Raw genomic sequence first — 19641 nt, 5'->3', positions numbered from 1 at the left:
TGCATGATGACAGTGTGACTCCCGATTTTTCACTCCACAGTATCTGTCATAGGTCGCTAGAACGCATGCAATGCCGATCATCCTACGTAAAGCCTCAGAAGGCGGATCGCAGAGTCCGAGGCAAATTCCCTTAGAAAAGAGAATGCCTCCCGGTCTTTTATTACATAGAATCTCATATTTGCTTGCCAATGATTGAGTCAAAGCCTTCTGGGTTCTCGAAACCCTCTCGGGATATGTCACCGTGACGTCGAACAATTATACGGCGCTGCGGAGCTGAAAATCGGCGATATCGACAATACCACATTTGGGCGAGCGCGTCCTGATCGAAGATTGGAATACCATCGTATGAGTGTTGAGGAATAGCTGAGGTTGAGAATTAATGTAGTAAAGAATGAAACACCTTTATTTGAATTGAATAGCTACATGAAAGGAAAAATTCAACATTCCGTCCTGGACCCCATGTGTATAGATCCCAAGTTCCAATGTTCCCCTGGTCTATTCATGAAGACATGATCATCCGCGCCATGTGAATCAGATTCCTCTCCCAACTTTTTTTTTTCCCCTTCTCTCTTTTCTTTGCCATTTTTGTAGATTGCTACAATGCAGCGATTCCATGTTGAATTTTACTACGTACCTCGCCCATAGCCACTTCTCCCCACCTGGCAGGTCGAGGTCGAGGTCAGGCTGTGATATGGAGGTAACGGTTATATTCATTTTGTTTTATTTTGAATCGTTTTGGGGTTAATAAATCCAGAATCGAATCGGGTATCCAGCAATGGGGCGCGGCTGTAGCCGGGAAACGCTTGTGTTGAACATCATGGGAAGGACTGTGAGGATGGGCGGCTGGGTGCGAGCGTGCTGGGTAGTCTGCGCAGGTTGACTACGTCGTCTGACGGACTGCCAGATGAGTGGAATGGATTCGGTTTTCGAGTGCCGCCTGTATAGGGCGGCGGGGCTGTGCCCGGAGTTTTGGGGGTTTTATTGGTTCTCCTCTGCATCCACGAATTGCTCCACGGCTGCTGTTTCTGTGTCCTGTCGTTCCACGATATCGGTCGCTGGTTCCTCGGGGGTCGCTCCTGCTGCTTGGCCTACTCCTGGGTATTAGCTACGGGCCTTGTATCCTGGGAGGGTGCCTAGTTTGCCAGGTTGGATCGCCTGTGTGGCGGTATCCGGAGCTGGGTGGATTCTCTCTGACCTGGAAGGATAGGTGCAATGGCCATGATCTGTTTTGTGGCAAGTTGGGGGTTATGCGAATCGCTGGTTTTGAGGGTTAGTGGACGGGGTTGGTGAAGTGATCGGCTCGGTAATACATACACCTCAGTGTTGATAATCCAGTCGAGATCCTCGTCTCCCTCCTCGGAGCCACCGGGCCCTCCCTGAACTGCGCGGAAAAGTCGAGGCTTCCAGTCAACACCCTCATCGGCGCGCCTGGCGGCCTCCTCTCGTTGACGATCCTCGATCTTGGTCTTTTCGTCCGTAGCAGCGACGTGGTTCGAGGTTAAGATGGCCTTGACAGTCTTTTCCCATAACCGTTGAGACTCACGCTCTCCTTGCTCCTCGGTTGGGCGCGCCACCGGTTTCGAATGTTTCGCATGGGAGGCATCGAACAAAACCTCTTTTTGGTGGGTCTGCGCTTCGTTAGTGTCGGGCAAACAGTGAATCAGAAGACAAGATGAAGCGTACGAGAACATTCTTGATGTGCATTTCGCCATTCCAGAGACCAGACAATTCAAAGAGAACCTCGCCAGTCTTTTCGTTCTTGATAGTTCCTCCAATGGCGTTGTAGGTACCGGAGAAGTAGCCCTTAGTCTTGAATTCGATATCGGCCACAAGGTTGTTCTCCGGGCATCGGACATAGCTGTGGTCACCAAGCTCATACTTCATTTTGCCGAAAAGGATGCCGCGCGCATACATGTTCGGTTGCGTCAAGATACTGCCATTCGTTAGTACCCCCACATTGGACCCCATATATTTGAAACGTACTATCGCTCGCCCCTGTCCTTGTCCTGGCCGCAGTTAAGAAGTCGCAAAATCGCTATCCCTTCCATCAGACTGGCTGCCGAGTTGCCCAGGAACTTGCTGCGGGGTTTGAGAGTTCCGTCGATCCGGATGTTGTGTTCGGGAGCCATGAAGAAATAGCTCGACTTGGGCGGGTGGTGGGAGGTCTGTTCAGAGACATAATATCCGCGCGTTCCATCGGGGTAGTCCCAGTAGCAGGTAAAGGTTTCTCCAAGAATAGGGTTCAACGGCTTCTTCACTCCACTGCAAGATGTCAGGATTCGGTCATAGCGCAAGTATGGAAAAAACTTACGGAGGCTTAATGTGCCATCCACTCAAATAAAATTTAACCACGGAAACAAAACGCTCGACAGGGTCTTCGATCGTGGGCATGGGAAGGAGGGTATCGGGGTGCGCCATGAAGCTAATAAAAGTCCGTCAGTCATCCAGTCAGTCCGCCCCAACTGCGGGCAGTCGAGAGTTTTGGACGTACTTGGTGATGCGTTCCAGCATGGACCTCGGCTCAAGAATGAAGGTAGGCAGCACGACCCGACTCAGGTCGGCGCCGGGGCGCAGTTGCGAGATGATGTGCGAGAGAACTGGCCTGGTTAGCGCGAGCGCAGCATTCTTGAGCAGGACGGCTTACCATTTCCCTGTTCGGGCTCGACGATCTCATCTTCCCCACTCTGGGGAGAATCCTCCCTGGACGATCTACCTGGATGGGCGAGGGTATTAGACTCAGTCATGGTGCTGGGAGCTTGAAGCTTGGGCGTTTGGAAGAGAAATGGTGGAGAAAACACTCACTGGCCATGGACGCACGGCGGAGACCCGGGACCGGCATGGCTGCTTTCGGAAGTTGGCTGAGTGAGTGAGTCTATGAGTAGCACGGCATCTAAACCGCAAGAGACTGTAAGATGGACTGTTTGGTGGGGAGTTTAAAGAGAGAAGAAAAAAATAAGGAAAATTGAAGAAAGGCTTAGCCTCGGAGGGGGGGGGGCAGTGACGTCGAGCCTCACACCTCCACTTTAGGCGACTTAGGCTACATATTTACTCAAATCCTGTCTATTCAACCAATGTAATGCCCGGTACTCCCCAGCTCTGACTGCATGGTCCCATGTATCCTTTCCTACTCGTCCGTCCCTTAGTGCTTTCGACTCAATGAGGGGTACGGCTTGGCACAGTGGGGGTTCGATGTATAGGCAAGCCAGGTCGGACCAATTCACTGCAGCTGCAGAGTCTCTGCATTGGATGGCTCTGTGCCTGGGTCTCCGATCGTCAGTGCCGGGTCTTTGAACCAAGACCTTCCAACCTTCCAGACCCTCTCCGTCATATCCGATCGATGAGTGGTACATCTCCTCGGGTGATCTCCGCCACGAATGCCATATCTGGCCGATGGAGCATGACGTGGAAGTGTTCAACGGCGTGCACCGATTTCAAGGATTTCCAGTTCTTGAACCACACGACCGATTCCGCCGCCACCGAACGGAATGTTCGCTGCACATATTGTTCGATCATATCCCGGGCCTCCCTCGTCAACTCACCCGTGGCTGGGTCATCTGTAAGCTCGAACTTGGTCCATACTACCAGGTGGACGATGTCAGTGTCGATGCCGTAGGGCCAGTCGTTGTACAGGATGCAGACGTCCTCTATTCCCCGTCAGCCAGCTGTTCATCTCCCATAAACAAACATCACGCACCGTCGAACTCAAACGGAGATCCCCGCGGTCTCAGGTCATCTGTATCCCCATTACCCCAGTGCAGCCTTTCCTTGACGACAAAGCGCATGACCGATCCATATTGAGCCTTGATGTGGGCGGTGTATTCCAGGTATTTTCGTAGATCGGTCGGGACACGTTGAAAACGATCGATTCGGTTCGTCTCTGTCAGACAACCCCTGTAAGCCGAGGCCTTGCGCTATGCATGCAGGAGACAGGCTCCACTTACTAATGATCTCCTGTACCAACTTCCAGTCCTGCCGTTGGTAGTGTTCGTCCGGGGTCGATAGACATCGAATGTTCTTCGGCGGTTGATCGCGTAGAAAGCTGGGACACTCAGTTGTCCACTGCGATCGAGGCACGTTCATCAGCCAGTAGGGTAGATTGTCGGATGTGAGACCGTTCTCCTGAAGAAAACGAGCAGGGAAAGTCGCGTCGGCGTCTGTCAATTTCTCATCCAGCGCGGTGATCGTCGCCGCCGGGGTCGACGGTGTAGAATGAGGCATCGTGAATTGGAGGCACAGAGCTCGAGGATATTGCTTCTTAGCAACGAGAGACTAGAATGTCGCTTCCAGCGCGACGTCACCTTGCAACGAGGTTAGAGAGTGTGGCAGTCTAAAGGGAGCTGATTCCGAGTCGTCGTTATCATGTCGATCACACTTGGGCCACTCCTTTCCCCGGAATAATCCACCCGGTGGCAACCTGATTGGAAAGTGGAAAGGAAAGAAACCATTGGAATATAGATTGACCAGCATCTTTATCTTTATCTCAATTAGATACTTAGATACTTCTAGAACTACCTCACCGCCAACTTCTGGATCATTGGGTCGTCTGCATGGATCACCGAAACCCCGGCAGCCTGAACCTCCTGCTTGACCTTCTCCCAATCAGTCGGCACAACGCATTTAGTTGCCTCCTCGACAATCCAGCTCCGGAAGCCGGCCTTTGCAGCATCAATCGCTGTACATTTGACACAATAGTCCCCCGCCAACCCCACGACAAAGACATCTGTCACCTTGTGGTCACGGAGGAGCTCAGCGATGTCCATGTTGACCGACTTCTCCGCCATAGCAGGATCACTGTTGCCAAATGCATCGGCAAAGGCGGAGTACATCTCGACCTGCGAGTGCTTTCCTTTATGAACAACGACATCGATGAGATCGGCGCGGATCTCGGGGATAAGCTCCGCGCCGGGGCTGTCGGCCACGCAATGAACGGGCCAGAGCTGCTGGGGTCTTGTCTCCATTTCCTTTCCAGGCGCCGGGTTCTTCATTTCGATACACGATTCGAAGGGTCGGTTGTTTGGTGGGGGATGGTTGCTGGCAAAGGAGATATGGTCTGATGGATGGTAATCTTGAGTTGCGATTCGCGTCACAAATCCTGATTCAGAGAGGAGGCAATTAATCAGCGGCGCAATATCTCGGCCTTCTTGTACTGCAAGAGAACCCTTCTATCCTCCCAGCGAGCATTGTTGCATCAGCACGCCGAGGTTGGAACTGCAGTCACCTAATCGTCAAACTCACGGGTGGACAGAAATCCTCCTGCATGTCAACCACGATTAAGGCGGGCACGAATGGCCCATCTGTCCCGATTGCGAAAGGCATTGTCAGAGAGAAGTTCCGGAAAAGTGCCCGTAAAGCAGAGTCTGGTAGCTGGTAAGTAGATAGCGAAGCTTGAGCTACAGAGATAGCCTTGGCGGTCCCGGATGAGTCAGCAGGCGGGTAAAAAGCAAAGCGAACAGCGGCACAAAACTTGCTTCTTCTCTTCCTCCCCAAGGGCTGCGGCCCCATCTGAATTTACCAACTAGTTCAGCTCTAAATGCGTGATAATTGCAAGGTATGTGAAAGCTGCTCTTTGCACTCAATCACCCTACATGATGATCCTATTTATTGGAGCTGTCTGAGCTTTGGCTATGCGGACAAACTCTTTATACGCTTTTTTATCTGAACCCTCCTTCTCTTCATCACCTCGCAATCATTGAAATTATGACCAGGGACTTTGCTAATTCCCTTCAAGCCAATAACAGGACATTGTAAACTCATATTCAAACCACCCTGAACCGGCCTCATTGCCCACTTAGTCTCAATCCATAGTCCTCTCCACCACTACCATGGCATATGACCCTCGTCGAGTAAACACGGGGAGCACCACTCCCCAAACTCCTCCCCCCTCCCCCACCACCACCTCCCGAGTCCGCCATAAAGGAAGAGACAACGGACTCCACCTCCAACCCGGACTCCTGGAAGCTAAAGTTCTGCACCGTGTGCGCATCAAACAACAACCGCTCCATGGAAGCCCACCTCCGCCTCTCCGCAGCCGCAGCCGAGTTCCCAGTTATCTCGTTCGGCACGGGCTCTCTAGTCCGCCTGCCAGGTCCCACAATCACCCAGCCGAATGTGTACAGCTTCAACACGACCTCCTACAACCAGATGTGGGAAGAGCTGGCCAGCAAAGACGAGCGCCTGTACCGCTCAAACGGTATCTTGAACATGCTTGACCGCAACCGCAATTTGAAATGGGGTCCCGAGCGCTTCCAGGATTGGGTGCCCGGTCTGCCGCGTGTGGACCATGTCTCCAAGGGTGACAAGGGCGCGCTCGGCACGGAAGCCGGTGTCGTCGATGTGATCATCACCTGTGAAGAACGATGCTGGGATGCTGTCGTCGACGACTTGATGAACAAGGGGAATAATCTCAACCGACCTGTTCATGTCTTCAACGTCGATATCAAGGATAACCACGAAGAGGCCCTGTTGGGAGGCAAGGCAATTCTCGACCTGGCCAATGCTCTCAATGAAGCGGCTGTTGAGCAGCGGGCGGTGCATGGGTCTGGGGGCTGGGAGAATGGTACTGGTGCCGCGCGCCAGAGCTTCGATGAGCGTGTTCCGGATATTCTGGCGAATTGGCAGGAGAAGAATCCTAACCTGCCTGCTTTGTGGACGCTTGCTTGGTTGTAGCTTTGTTTTTCTGAGTTGTGTCTGATACCCCCGTTTAATGACCGGTCTTGTTGAGTGGATTAGATCGTGTCGGAGCGATAATACTACAATGGATGCCTTGTTTTTATGAAGCAATTGAGTTAAAGTCGTATACGAGGCTAAAGCGTAAAGTCGGAAGAAGATAATCTAGATGGGTCCAAACAGTTTGCGCTCAGTCCTTCAAGATCTCTTCCCAGACATTTCCCTACCAGTGCCTCAAAAGCTTTGAATTTTTTTTCGTTCCCTCACCAAGCCACCCTTTGGAGCGACTTTTACTGGAGGCATGCGAATAGCAATCGTCTTCATTCGATCTCAAATAACAAAGGGGTATCATCGCCTCCAGTTTGAACTCCAGCAATAATATAAACAGATAATAAATCACTTCGCATCCTTGATATCTGGCTTCGTCTCAATCCGGTCTTCAGGCTTGATCTCTCTCTTCATTTCGCTCTTGATCTCCCCCTTAACCAATATATCACGCCTTTCCTGATACCATCGATCAAGAGCTGCTCTCCGCTCAGCCTGAGTCATGTTTTCCACGACGAGTGCGAACTCCGTAGCATCCTTGTATCCGAAGCGCCGGGCCATGCTGCAGAATTGACGACGTTGCACATCCGCTGGTGGATTGTACTTGAAGTTGAAACCCCTTCCTTCAGCGGCCCAAGGGGGAGGCATTTTAGAATCATGCAGAGTTTCAGATTCTGCAAATGGATCTGTGATGTCGGCATCAACTTCGAGGGGGTCGAACACTTGGTAGTTGGCTCCTGGATCATTTGTTGTCTGGGCGGCGTGCCGACTGAGTTGTTCTTCGACGCGAGAGGATCCGATGACTTCGTTATTCAAGTGGGTATATTCAACTCCTGCGTCAGCGAGGATTGCTTGTACTGGGTCATGTTTCCGTGGCGTTGGTTCGGAGTTCGAGCTGTCTTCAGCCTCGCCGCGGATCGTTGCAGCCAGCTGGCTCATTGCCTCGTCTTCGGATTTGACGACTCCTTCACCGGTGGAATCCTCCTCTTCCTCAAATTCGAAGTCCATTACCTGCACACCAGCTCGACTCTCGGCAACGTTTGTTTTATTGACGATGTCACGCAGGACGACGTTGTCGTATTGGTATGAGAAGAGGTTTTTCAACCCGAAAATTTCGCCCTTTTGGTCCTTCTTCTCTTGGACGCCCTTGAAGTACCGACGTTCAGAGCTAGCATTATATCCGATCTCGGCCTGTTGTTGCTTGTATATTTGCCGGGCGTACACAATTTCTTCGATAGTGCCAGCAGAGACGAGTCGGAACACTTCAACATCGCGAGTTTGTCCGATACGATAGGCTCGGTCCTGGGCTTGCAAATCATATGAAGGGTTCCAGTTTGGGTCAACAACCACGACCTTGTTCGCGGACGTAATGTTCAATCCGACGCCACCAGCTTTTGTGGAGATCAAGAAGACAAATTGATTAGGATCGGAATTAAAATCGTCCACTGCTTTGGCACGGTCTTCGTAGCTCATAGAACCATCCAGATAGCTCACATTGTAGCTTGTATGGTTGAATAGAGTCTGCAACATTCTCAACAGTCGGACGCTATGTGAGAAAACAAGAACTTTATCTCCATTCGCATGCCAGAATCTTAGCAGCTTGCGTAAGACTTTCCATTTCCCGCAGAACTCAGGGTTGGCGTAGTTGACAATTGAGTCTCGAGAGCGATACAATTCTTCCCATTTATCGGGCAAGGCAATCTCCAGCATATCCCTGTCCTTGTCCTGCTTTTCTCTTGGATCATTTCCCTGTGGAATGAGAATCGCCAGGTGATTGCTAAGCTTCTGCAGTACGGTAATGGCAGGGAATACAAACGCCTGCCAAGGTATATCAGTCCCAGGGAGGAGCCTCTTGTGGCACCAGCCTTGCTTTTTTCCTGACCCGCAGTGACAGATATCCGAGGAATTTTTAATGTAATCGACAATGTCACTGTCCAAAAAATTTTCATATGCCTCGGCTTGTGTCCAAGTCAATGGGCAGAAAACCACACGATCGCTTTTCTTGGGCAATTGATCCGCAATGAGACTCTTCATGCGTCGCAGGAAAAACTGCGGGAGCAGGTTCTCGACAAGCTTCTTGGCCGTCTTTCGAGCCTTGCTGAGCTCGTTAATGGTCGCATCATGAGACTGGCCAATTTTCAGAGGATCTGAGATCTGGGTCTTCCATGTAGTGACTGGGCCGAGGACACCGGGATTTGTCCAGTTGAGAAGAGTCCACAGCTCTTCATATCGATTCTGTATAGCTGTGCCGGTCAAGCCAATACGGCACAGAGCATTAATCTGATTCATGGACTGTGTCGTTTCTGACTTTCGCTCCTTTATCTTGTGACATTCGTCTGCGATCACGCAGTCCCACTCGACCATGTTGACAGAGTCTTTGTTATTCACGTAGGTAGTGTATGTGGTGATGAGAATTTCCACTCTGCCAGAGCGTGCAGCATGAAGGGCTTGGTCCTTGTTGGGACCGTGGTACATATCAACATGCCACCATCCCCACCGTTGAAGTTCTGCCATCCAGTTGGCAATCAAAGTACCGGGACATATGATTAGGATACGCGGGTACCACACATCATCTTGCGATCTACGTATCTTGCGCATTCGCTTGGCATCTCTTTCGTCAGCTGTCTTTCCATAGGCTGCAGTCAGAAAAGCAATGACCTGAATCGTCTTTCCAAGGCCCATGTCATCCCCGAGCACGCCGCCTTTCTGATAGACAAACATCTCATGCAGGAACGCGACTCCTTCCACTTGGTACTGGCGCAGCCATTGCGCGATCGGCGCAGGGATAATGCCCAGAGAGTAAGGTAAAGTGACGTCTTTGTATTCACGACCTGGCGTCCTCCCGGGGAAGGATGGTTTTTCTTGTAAGTGTTCAAGGCACTCGTCATCAGAAAACTCCACATTGTCATACGAAGGCGGCACTTTCAAGCCCAAGTCTTGAAGATAATCGGTTTTGCGGTCAAACTGGAGACGGCGCTGCTTCAAGTAACCTGGAAGCGTATGTTCCATCAGTTCATCCTCGGAAGATACATTGCCATGCTGTAAAGGCCGCTTAGGTTTGGACGTCGATTGCTCTTGTTTCACCCGGCCGACGATCACGTCGCTGCTGTGCGGTTCTTTCTTGGGCATCTTTGCCTTTCGAGTGGCGGCTGCATTTTGTTTGCGCTTGACCGACTTGCGCTCCTTGAACTTTTTGTAGGCCGCTTCGCCATCGTTGAACTCATCTTCGCTTTCAATGGGCTGTATTTTGATTGGTGTACTATTGTTTGTGCTCGATGCGTTTATGATTTCTCGTTTGACGGGGGCACAGTCCTCATTGTTGGTTTGGCCGACGTAGCTGTCTTATATAATGTGAGCTGCATTCCACGCGTGGATAGTAGGTGCATACTAGCAGAGTTGATGGCGGAGTTCAGATACGGTGTCACCTCGAGATCGTCATCGTCCGAGTCAATAGTGATGACCTCAGGATTGGTACTGCGACTCCCCATGTCTCCTGTAGAGCTTGCATATCCAGTAGAGCTTGAGTGTTGTTGGTGAAGAAGCGTGGAAGTCGCGTCCGGCCGCGAAGGCGGAGAAGTTGGCGATGTCATTCCCGATCGGCGAGAAAAAAAGCTGCTCCGATCACTTCCTCCCCTCCAAACTGCGGACTACCTCGCCGCTGTTTCCAATTGACTTCAAAGCTGTTCTGGATTTTATTACGCGACCAGAGATTTGTAAGTCTGTCGCGATCGCTGCGCTCTTTGTATGAAAGATGGACGTGGGCTAACTTTCATCCCACCAGTCGCAAGCCAGTCGAGCTTCCTACTTAAGCCTTTTCGCACCCGTCACAAATATTTGCCCCCTCAGGAGGTCCATTCTCAAACATGCCTCTTGATACTTCGACTACATACCCTCTCACCCGACTGCGCCTAGATGGCCGTAGGTGGAACGAGCTGAGGCTGCTCCAGGCCCAGATTTCCACGAACCCCGCCAGTTCGGGCTCTTCTTACCTTTCTATGGGTAATACTGCTATTATGTGCTCTGTTCACGGCCCCGCCGAGGGTCGCAGGGGTGAGGCTAGTGGCTCGGCCGGGAGTTCAGGTGCTGTTGTTGAGGTGGACGTGAACATTGCAGGATTCGCCGGTGTGGACCGAAGGAGGAGAGCCGGAGGCAGTGACAAGTAGGTCGACCCTTTCATGCAGAGAACGTGCAGAGGAACCAAGGTTCCAGCTCTGCGTGTTGGCTGCTCGAAACTTTAGACAAGGATACTAACGCCCATCTCCTTGCAGACAATCCTCGCGCATTGCAACCACTCTTCGCTCTGCCTTCCAGTCGCATCTACACACCTATCTTTACCCGCACAGCACTATTAGCATTCACGTCTCAGTTCTCTCCGCCGACGGCTCTCTCCTCGCGGCAGCTATCAATGCCTGCACTCTGGCTCTGGTGGACGCCGGTATTCCCATGCCTGGACTTCTCTGCGGCTGCACAGCAGGCATGAGTGGTAGCGCGTCCACACCGAAGGATCCTCGCAGCGATGAGTTGGATCCCCTGCTTGACCTCTCTCTTCCCGAGGAGCAGGAGCTTCCCCAGCTGACCGTTGGTACTACCACGTCTGTTCCCGTGGGAGAAAATAACATGGATGACGAGGGAGAAGAGACGAAGGTAGCCGTTCTGAACATGGACTCCAAACTGCACTTTACGTACATTGAAACGATGCTGGCTGTTGGGATGGACGGATGTAATCAAATCCGCGAACTTTTGGAGGGCGTCATCAAGGAATCCAACCGGGCATAAAGTCGATACCCATTTAGCATCGGTGTTCAGGTGTCTCAATTTCACAAGTACGCAATACTGTCAAGCTGTATGTACTCGTACCTGTTTAACTGTAAACATTCACAATACCAAAATCCCGAATTGGATTAATCTGCTCAAACACGCGCGAAATGCGCTCATCATGTTGCATCTTGTTTTGTCTTAACATCAACCTCTTAAACCTGCCGTCTCTTCACTTCTTCATCTCTCTTCACGTTCTACCATACACCTGCGTCCAGTATCAGCGGACCGCTGTCGTGCCTCCACCTTGAGACAGTCAAAAGCCTTTGCAAGTGTCAACAGCTCGGAAGCTCATCTTTTGGAATCGACGGTATGAACATGACAATGCCAACCTCGGCTGCATCCCACGAAATGCCTGCAATGACTGGGATGCCCTCGATTGCCGACATGCCCGGTATGCCTGCGGGTATGGACCTGAGCTGCAAGATCTCGGTCAGTCAATATGGAATACTTCATGCTGAACATGAACTGACATTGTGTTTTCAGATGCTGTGGAACTGGGATACTATCGACACCTGTACGTAGTGCAGTCTTCTGATGACCGCGTGAACTTACTGACCAGAACCCTTCGTAGGCTTCCTCGCCAAATCCTGGCACGTCAGATCCCACGGTGCGTTCGCCGGATCCTGTATCGGCGTCATTTGCCTCGTCCTTGTCCTAGAGCTGTTGCGCCGTTTGGGAAGAGAATACGATGCACTCATTCTCCGTCGCGCTCGTCTCAACAGGATGTACATGCCCGGCTCTTCTGCTACCTCGGATCAGGTCAAGGTGAACAAGAGAAGCTACCGAAGCATCAGCACCGATGACGATGCCTCCAAGACCAGCAGTTCTGACGCCATCTGCAAGACTCACCTCCAGAATGATCGTATCACCGCTGCCCCGGTCTCTTCCTTGAGCCTCGATAGAGACTCTGCTAGTACGCCCATCTCGGATAGGCCACTTGCTGAGGATCCAGGTATCACGGAGTCCTATCGTCCTTGCGTCATGGAGCCCTACCGTCCCTCGGCCGTGGAGCAGGTCGTTCGCGCCTTCATGCACATGCTTCAATTCGCCGTGGCTTACTTCATCATGCTACTTGCTATGTACTTCAATGGGTACATTATTATCTGCATCTTCATCGGCGCCTTCCTGGGTTCGCTGATCTTCTCCTGGGAGCCCGTGTCTCTGAACAAGGAGTAAGTCCTTTACTGTCTTGCCCCGACACGGCCTTGGTGCTAATACCATTCTAAAACTAGGAACGACGCTACCACCGTTACCAAGTGCTGTGGCTAAATCGCAAACATCTCGCCAGCCGTGGCGTACACGCAGAAATGGCTGAAGGTGACAGAATTATCAATGCGGAATGAAATGGTGGAACTGGAATCATGAACTTACGAAAACCATATTCATTATCTCACAGACTACGTACACATTAATCTTATTCTCTTCGCTCTTAACACATCTGGCCAACTGCACCTCTCTCCGTATCTCCCGGCCTCCCTTCTCTTGGTCCAAATCGTCTCGAAAACTTGCTTTGCAAGAGAGGCGTTGACAAGCCCTGTCATTGTCAAGCAAGATTCAAACCAGGATGAAAAGAATAACTGCGATTCCGCGCTGACTGCCTCGCAAGCAGCAATAAACGCTGGCCAGATGAGTGTCGCTGTGTTGCCCTCGCTTTGTCCAGTCCCGTCTTGTTGAATTTGTACCAAAGAATCTTGCACACTGTTCACCTCCTGTTGGAGCAAAGCAGCATCAAGATCGTAGATCCGACGATGAAAGAAGATCAACAATGCATTATACATCGCCTGTGCCCTTGCACCTCCCATTTGAAATGAACACCCCTCGTAGGTCGAAAAATTCCTCGAAGTGCACGATGCAAGAAGATGATGAATCCCCTTTTCAAGTGCTTTCGCACGTACCCAGAAATCTTTCAGATTGAGCATCTGCTCGTCTGCATTCTCAAGTGATCGATCTCGCTCATTAGCAAGACGAATTACCTGTGACAGGAGCATAAGGAAGCTCTCAGCGACTCCATACATCTTCGGAAACAGCGTCAGGCTCCACCGACCGGGAATTGCTAAGTGGAGATCGCGCTGTGCTACACAGGGGTCCTTTTCCATCGCCATTATGCTATCCGAGAAGGTGATGTTAGGACAAATTCGGAAGTCTGTGTAGGTTGGGACTTCGCCTGCAAAGATAGCGGCTTCTGAGATATTCGCACTTAGATTTTCTGCGATGCTGGTAGTTTCGGCCATGATTCGCATGTATGCGTAGCAATGATGTAAAGCTCTCCGTTTCGGCGAGAGGGTCGATTGTTTGAAGCCGTTGATGCAGATAAATTTCTCGGCTTGAAGGAGGCAGAATAAGCGGTTCTCAGAGTCCCCTTTGACCATCTGGGTTAAGGTGGCATGTTAGTTATTTTCTGAAGTGAGCTCTATAATTGAACGAGTACATACGTAAGCAGTTGAGAGACTCAATATAGCCATGAGAATCTCCTTGTATTTGCTCCTCTTCATGGTCGAATTACGCGCCTCTTCCATGCAGCGCAGGACGTGGCTCTGAGCTCGCTTCAAGTAAGTATTTCCGGTTGTTATCCAGTGCTCGATGCACATATTTGAGTGACTCCCAAGATGAAAGGCACTGGTGCTTAACAAAGCATTCAACAGAGCGAGTCGCGCATGTGTCGTAGCTCCACTCATTGTGATATCCCCTAGAGTGTTCACTGCACATGGCATTACAAGATTGAGCCACGGTGCTTCTTGGCCATGCCCCAGGGGAGAGATCAATGGGACAATCCTGTCTTTGTAGTGAGACAGTATTGTCCAAGCCTCCGTACTCTCACTAAAGAGATGAGGCGACAAGCCATTCCATGGATCTGGTGCATAGGTGTCTGTATCAAAAGCCCCTGGAATCATATCCCATACTTCTGGCTCCTCATTTCCTCGATCGTTTGGAAAGTCTAGAAGGCTAGAGATGAGGTCGAACTCGGTATCTTCCTGCCTAATCAAGTCGTCTATTTTCATCGACCATTTCTCGGGTGATGATAACAAGCCATTAAACTCAGTATCTGGGGCTTCTGGCTCGGATACTCGAGATAGCTTTAAAACTCCAAAGGGTCCATGGAATAGGGAGAATGGCGCAGTTGCGTTCGAGGTGAACTCGAATCTTTCCAAGTCCAGTAACGCTTTGGAGGTGTCATGATATGGCACAGAACTGATGACTTCATTACTCATAGACTGCCGCTCAGCATCTGTAAATTGTCAGGGAGTTCTGATGAGGAGGGTAGTCCCGACGCACCGGTGAAGATCGCATGTCTGTGTTTGGCTGCATTTTCCGCGCTTAACCACCGAACATCGTGTTGGCTATCGATAAAGGTCAACCTGCAGCCCGCAGGCCTGATATCCTGTTGCAAGCCATTTTCGGATATGGCTGGGTCTGGTGGAATGGCTCTGTTTCTCTGGGCTGAGTCTCGAGGCCGCATAACACTAGGCACTTGGGACTTCCAAGTATCCTACAGTGATGTCTTCAGGAATATCAAGAGGGTCTAGCGAGGCCCAAAGATAAGAATGACGACTGAGTTGGTCCTGAAAACGACCCCGCTGTTATCGCTGCCATCTCCAAGTGCGGAAGGAAGGCGCTTCCGACGAAATGCGGGGCCTACAACTTGATCACGACGAACGCTTCAAAGACCAATCTCATGTAAAAATTGATCCTTAGAGATTCGGGGCTTACAGGGGGAGAAAATCACCATATGAACCAAGTCCTTGCCACAGAAGAGGAATGCATATTTGTAGTCTGTAATTTCGGAGACACTTTCCTCCCTTGGGCGCTATCTTAAGGACCCACGTACTTCCCGACAGCTCTGGAAGTTTACGTCTATGTGACGACCTGTGAATCTAATATTAACCCCATTCTAAGGTCACTAAATATGGCCACCTCACATGACTGACTGGAGACGAGGTAAGTTTGGCATCCCGCGAGAGTCCATGTTCATTAAATGAACCCAGCTTCTCGGCTGTTATCCGACCTGTTTTGCACTTGGTTGGAGTCAATCATTGGCAGAGTAAACAGACGGCTCCCATATTTTCAGGCTCACAAACGGGGTTAGATAATGCTCTACGATATACGCTAAAAGGCTAAACCCAAATAGCTAAGGGACCTGCTTGGCTGAGAATAGCAGAGATCCTCCGGGAATCTCCAAAATGCGGATAGCCCTAGATTCGGCCGTTTTCCAGCCGATCGATTAGTTGAAGTAGAGCTTAGATTCAGCTTCTGGCCTTGGCATTGACTACATTAGGCGTTTACACAATCTATGTTATCTACTGGTACCTTGATCTCACCTGTTCGGCTCTGATTCACGCGCTAATATTACAAAATTTTAGAGAATATCTTTCTAGTGTCTATGTAACTCACCATGCTAGACCAAAGATCCTCTTGGAGGGCATCAACTATGAATGAGAGCAATTTGAAATCGTAGAATAAACAATTTTGCTTTAATCTGAGAGTACAATTCATTGCTATGCCCGTCTGGTCAGATTAATGAATAAAAAAAATCAACTAAACAGCTTCGCAATGCGCAGGTTGTTGTACTCCCAAGCCGTAATGTCATCATACTTGCACGGCGTCGAAGGAGTAACGAACTTCTTAAAAGGGAACAGCGACGCGGTCCGATTTGGCTTCGCAAAATATGCAATAGAGTAGCGTTCAGGAATGATCTGATCTGAGCCAACCTTAATACTAGGCGGATAAGTGACGCGGTGACAAGCAGCGCGAAATGTATCATTCGTTAATCGCTGCAAGGAATCGCCAATGTTCAGAATAATCTCCGTCTTATCCGCAGACTCGATGTTCCGGAATGTTCCCAGCTGTTGCTGGTCCTCAACCTGCAAGCCGCCCACTGAGTCCTGGAAAAGCATGGTGATGGTGCCGAAATCGGTATGTTCTGCGATTCGTGTGGCAGTGCCGTCTGCCAGTTCAGAGGCGTTAATAGGTGGGTAGTGAAGCAGACGGAACTCGTTTTCGGCTCGGCTATGCAGTGTTTTCATTTGTTCGGAGGGGACGTCGAGCGCTTCGGCTAGGGCGGCGAGGATCTCAAGCTCGAGCTTGAAGCACTCCTCATAGAAGCCTTCCATGAATTTGCGGAAGCCTGGAAGTTTGGACTCTTCTACCCAGATGTTGTCTACCAGGTCGTCTCGTGCTGAGCCCATGTCGAGGGTTTCCTAAGGCCTTCTTAGTACGAGCTTTGAACTGCGGGTATCAGGGAGGCAAACCTTGATGTCACGGATAGACTTTCCTTGAGACAAGCCTTTTTCGTACCCACTAATGCTGGAGATTGATTCTTGACCAACGTAGCTGTATCCACGATTAGGGGTGGACTCGGGAGGATGCTTGGCTGTCATTTTGTCTTCGTGCGAAAGGGCGAAGAACTTGCGAGTCTGTGAAGAGGTAAGACATATGAATACATAGACGACAAGTGTCACGTACATAGTCGAAGAGATTGTGAACCAGATCGTCAGAAAGACCATGGTTCTTCAACTTAGCGCCACCTCGGGTTTTCAACGTCTTGAGCAGAGCTGTTGAGACCGCCTCTCTTTGCTCGGGAGTTCCCTTCAACAAGGACAAATCAAGAGTTTCAGACATCCTGGTGACAGTAAATTTTTATCAATGAATCGTGTCTTCCACTTGGAATGCTTGAACTGCTTCGAACAAGTGAAAACTTGAGCTGGGCAGTACCTTCAATTTATAGATCGGCCCCGGGGAAGAGGCGTCATTATCGATGTGATAGACAAGAATCCATTTGAGAAGGTGGCATCCAATCCAAGGGCTTGGGTTATCATCGCCTTCTCTTTCTGACAATCTTAAACACACCCCCGCAAGATCTAGAACCGATCATGTTCCCGAACGAGTCAAGTGGGGACAATGTTTACCTTCCCCATCGGTAGGCCCTCCAATCAGAGACCCGTATAAATGTGGATCGCCTTCCATTTACTCCAGAGGTGATAAGTAGTCAATAGCTGGGGAAAGTGAAAGCCTCGTGGCATTCAATGGAAATCGGTCTATCAACTTTTCTTGTGCTCCGTTAAAATCCTCGCAGTATCTTTTGGTTTTCGTTATCTGTAAAAGAAGATCAAATTCTATTGCAAACGAAAGAAACCTACCTGAAAGATGCCCATTCGATAAACGCAGTTATTCCAAGCAAAAAAGCAGTGATTTGTTAGAGACTGTAACCATTCCATTATTTTTAAATTTGGATATAGGCTTAATGTCAAATCACATATGAATATACGCCTTTGAACTGTACCATCTTATGAATAGAGAAAATAATGGTAGGCAGAGGGGTCAATGGGGTGGTCAAACTCATTAGGAAGTCCAAGCTCCTTAATTTGATTAGCCTACTCAGTGTCGAGATTCTCAAACTGCACGATACCGCTGCGGCACAACTCATGGAATGTGGGCAAAATTAGAGTGAATCTAGAGAAAGAGCAGTCCGGCGCAAAGCTCCTCTCTCTTGAAGCTTATTGTGCTTGGATTCATCTGTGATGGCACTGTCGCTATAGAAACTTCGCTGCTTCCGGCCCGTGTACCTCCAAATTCCTCGGCATACTTTGTTCAGATACGGTGGGTCCATCCGAGGATGAGCTGTCGTCCCAGTTTGTCTTTACAGACTGCTCCTTCTCAGGGGGTTCCTTCTCAGAGGGCTCAATGTCAAATCGCAGATTAACGAAGCCTTGCGCAGTAGGCCAGCTCAGAATTTGTTTAATCCGTCGGGTGCCTCGGTTGAATCCGCCTAAGACAGTATATGCGACCATCTTTCCAATCCTGGTGCCTAGTAAGGCTTCATATTCTGGTGTGCCCAAACTCCAAGCTTGGGGCTTATCATTCGGCCAAGGGATGCTGTTAGCAGGGTATAAGAGGTCGCGGACAAAGTTAAGTGTCTCTGGCTGGACCACAATACAAACGAAGATGTATTTCAATGTGTCAATGGGGAAATCTCTCTTGTAAAAAGCCAGGGTAATGTCGGAGATATGCGGAAAGCCTTTCTTACTCTCGAGTACTTCGAGAAAAATAACGCCTGGCCCGGTACGTCCTACCCATTGCATCTCCCCTCTTACAGACGTGTAGTCAAAAGCTCTATACACAGATTCTTCAACATGTTCGACAAATTCATTGGGAAGTCCCAGACCAACAATATAGTCTTCCATATCCGATGCGATATTCTCGGTTCGCACGTTACCCGAAGGGATCATCTGATGAAAAGCGTCGAAGGTTAGCGTAGATTTAAAAATAGGGCAGTCCGACACACTAGGATGCTCGATCCATTGCAGTCGCAAAAGTCCTGCCTCCTGCAGCCTTCCGTACTTGAACTGCTCCGTAGTGGCTATATATTCTTCACGTGCCCGTACTTCTCTCTCTAATCTTGCGCGAACCATTTGCCCGAAGGAAGTTTCGCTCTGTTCTGGTTTATGCTGGAGAATCTCTTCGGAGGGCTGGCGTTCGGAAGCATGCTCTGAAGCGGACCGTTCTCCAAAGAGAGGCTCCGAAGAGAGCGACGGTCTACTAGAAGAACTAGTATAAGACTGTATGCTAAGGGTTCGTAGACTAGGCGGTTTATATGGCTCGTTTTCTGGGGGCAGCTCCTGAGGGCCAGTACCAGATTTCCTAGCAGAAGCAACTTCTTCTTCAAAAGAAAAACTTCCAGAGTACGGAGCAGAAACCGCTTCGTTCTCCTTGTCTCTACTCTGACCACCATTGTCCAGTTTCAAAGAAGATGGGTCCACATGGGGAAGTTCGATTGCAACCATAGGAGCAGGCAGATCAGACGAATCAGGCAGTGCTGCTGCTCCTCCTCCTCCTTTTTCTTCTTCTTCTTCTTCTTCTTCTTCTTCTTCTTCTTGTTCCACATTGAGTCCACCTCGATTCAAATGAGCGAGGTTGCTCAAACGACGACCTGGTCTGTCAGTTGCTTGGCTGATGCGGCGGTTGAGTCTACCGGGGGGTTGGCTTATGCGGCGCCCTGTATTGTGCATATTGTCATGGAGGCTCTGGCGGCGAGAGTGAGATATGGCGTAGGTATATCAAGTGAACAGGCCTTGGTTCAAAATATAAAGTAGTCGATTTTGGTTTCAAAATGGAAAT

The 19641-nt window shown here is 50.1% G+C and overlaps 10 protein-coding genes across 10 annotated transcripts; 3 read left to right on the top strand and 7 right to left on the bottom strand.

Moving 5' to 3' along the window:
- Positions 1-978: 978 nt before the first annotated feature.
- N7443_010180 (OSBP family protein) lies at positions 979-2744 on the bottom strand (the record flags this gene model as incomplete). Its single annotated transcript, XM_056890236.1, has 8 exons — positions 979-1088; positions 1196-1257; positions 1315-1628; positions 1684-1933; positions 1984-2262; positions 2312-2422; positions 2492-2597; positions 2645-2744. 8 exons carry the CDS (start codon positions 2742-2744, stop codon positions 979-981), a joined length of 1332 nt encoding a protein of 443 aa, XP_056736727.1.
- A 580-nt stretch (positions 2745-3324) lies between these two features.
- On the bottom strand, positions 3325-4218 carry N7443_010179 (GIG1 family protein; the record flags this gene model as incomplete). Its single annotated transcript, XM_056890235.1, has 3 exons — positions 3325-3644; positions 3695-3877; positions 3942-4218. 3 exons carry the CDS (start codon positions 4216-4218, stop codon positions 3325-3327), a joined length of 780 nt encoding a protein of 259 aa, XP_056736726.1.
- A 290-nt stretch (positions 4219-4508) lies between these two features.
- N7443_010178 (nicotinamidase) lies at positions 4509-5316 on the bottom strand (the record flags this gene model as incomplete). The annotated part of the gene is made up of 2 exons (XM_056890234.1): positions 4509-5159; positions 5236-5316. 2 exons carry the CDS (start codon positions 5314-5316, stop codon positions 4509-4511), a joined length of 732 nt encoding a protein of 243 aa, XP_056736725.1.
- Positions 5317-6000: 684 nt separating this feature from the next.
- ssuA (RNA polymerase II subunit A C-terminal domain phosphatase) lies at positions 6001-6666 on the top strand (the record flags this gene model as incomplete). Its single annotated transcript, XM_056890233.1, has 1 exon — positions 6001-6666. One exon carries the CDS (start codon positions 6001-6003, stop codon positions 6664-6666), a length of 666 nt encoding a protein of 221 aa, XP_056736724.1.
- Positions 6667-7062: 396 nt separating this feature from the next.
- N7443_010176 (putative DNA excision repair protein (Rad26L)) lies at positions 7063-10199 on the bottom strand (the record flags this gene model as incomplete). Its single annotated transcript, XM_056890232.1, has 2 exons — positions 7063-9951; positions 10020-10199. 2 exons carry the CDS (start codon positions 10197-10199, stop codon positions 7063-7065), a joined length of 3069 nt encoding a protein of 1022 aa, XP_056736723.1.
- A 375-nt stretch (positions 10200-10574) lies between these two features.
- On the top strand, positions 10575-11487 carry N7443_010175 (exosome non-catalytic core subunit SKI6; the record flags this gene model as incomplete). Its single annotated transcript, XM_056890231.1, has 2 exons — positions 10575-10870; positions 10980-11487. 2 exons carry the CDS (start codon positions 10575-10577, stop codon positions 11485-11487), a joined length of 804 nt encoding a protein of 267 aa, XP_056736722.1.
- A 390-nt stretch (positions 11488-11877) lies between these two features.
- N7443_010174 (high-affinity Cu transporter CTR3) lies at positions 11878-12798 on the top strand (the record flags this gene model as incomplete). Its single annotated transcript, XM_056890230.1, has 4 exons — positions 11878-11958; positions 12013-12043; positions 12101-12701; positions 12762-12798. The coding sequence occupies 4 exons, from the start codon at positions 11878-11880 to the stop codon at positions 12796-12798; spliced, it is 750 nt and encodes a 249-aa protein (XP_056736721.1).
- Positions 12799-12926: 128 nt separating this feature from the next.
- Positions 12927-14986, bottom strand: N7443_010173 (fungal specific transcription factor domain-containing protein; the record flags this gene model as incomplete). The annotated part of the gene is made up of 3 exons (XM_056890229.1): positions 12927-13898; positions 13962-14755; positions 14803-14986. 3 exons carry the CDS (start codon positions 14984-14986, stop codon positions 12927-12929), a joined length of 1950 nt encoding a protein of 649 aa, XP_056736720.1.
- Positions 14987-16058: 1072 nt separating this feature from the next.
- Positions 16059-17145, bottom strand: N7443_010172 (isopenicillin N synthase family dioxygenase; the record flags this gene model as incomplete). The annotated part of the gene is made up of 3 exons (XM_056890228.1): positions 16059-16724; positions 16776-16940; positions 16990-17145. The coding sequence occupies 3 exons, from the start codon at positions 17143-17145 to the stop codon at positions 16059-16061; spliced, it is 987 nt and encodes a 328-aa protein (XP_056736719.1).
- A 911-nt stretch (positions 17146-18056) lies between these two features.
- Positions 18057-19532, bottom strand: N7443_010171 (uncharacterized protein; the record flags this gene model as incomplete). The annotated part of the gene is made up of 1 exon (XM_056890227.1): positions 18057-19532. One exon carries the CDS (start codon positions 19530-19532, stop codon positions 18057-18059), a length of 1476 nt encoding a protein of 491 aa, XP_056736718.1.
- Positions 19533-19641: the final 109 nt, after the last annotated feature.

This window comes from Penicillium atrosanguineum (assembly GCF_028827265.1).
Source record: "Penicillium atrosanguineum strain IBT 20685 chromosome Unknown utg000008l_segment0_segment0, whole genome shotgun sequence".
NCBI lineage: Eukaryota > Fungi > Ascomycota > Eurotiomycetes > Eurotiales > Aspergillaceae > Penicillium > Penicillium atrosanguineum.
This window is presented reverse-complemented; position numbering and strand designations above follow the sequence as displayed.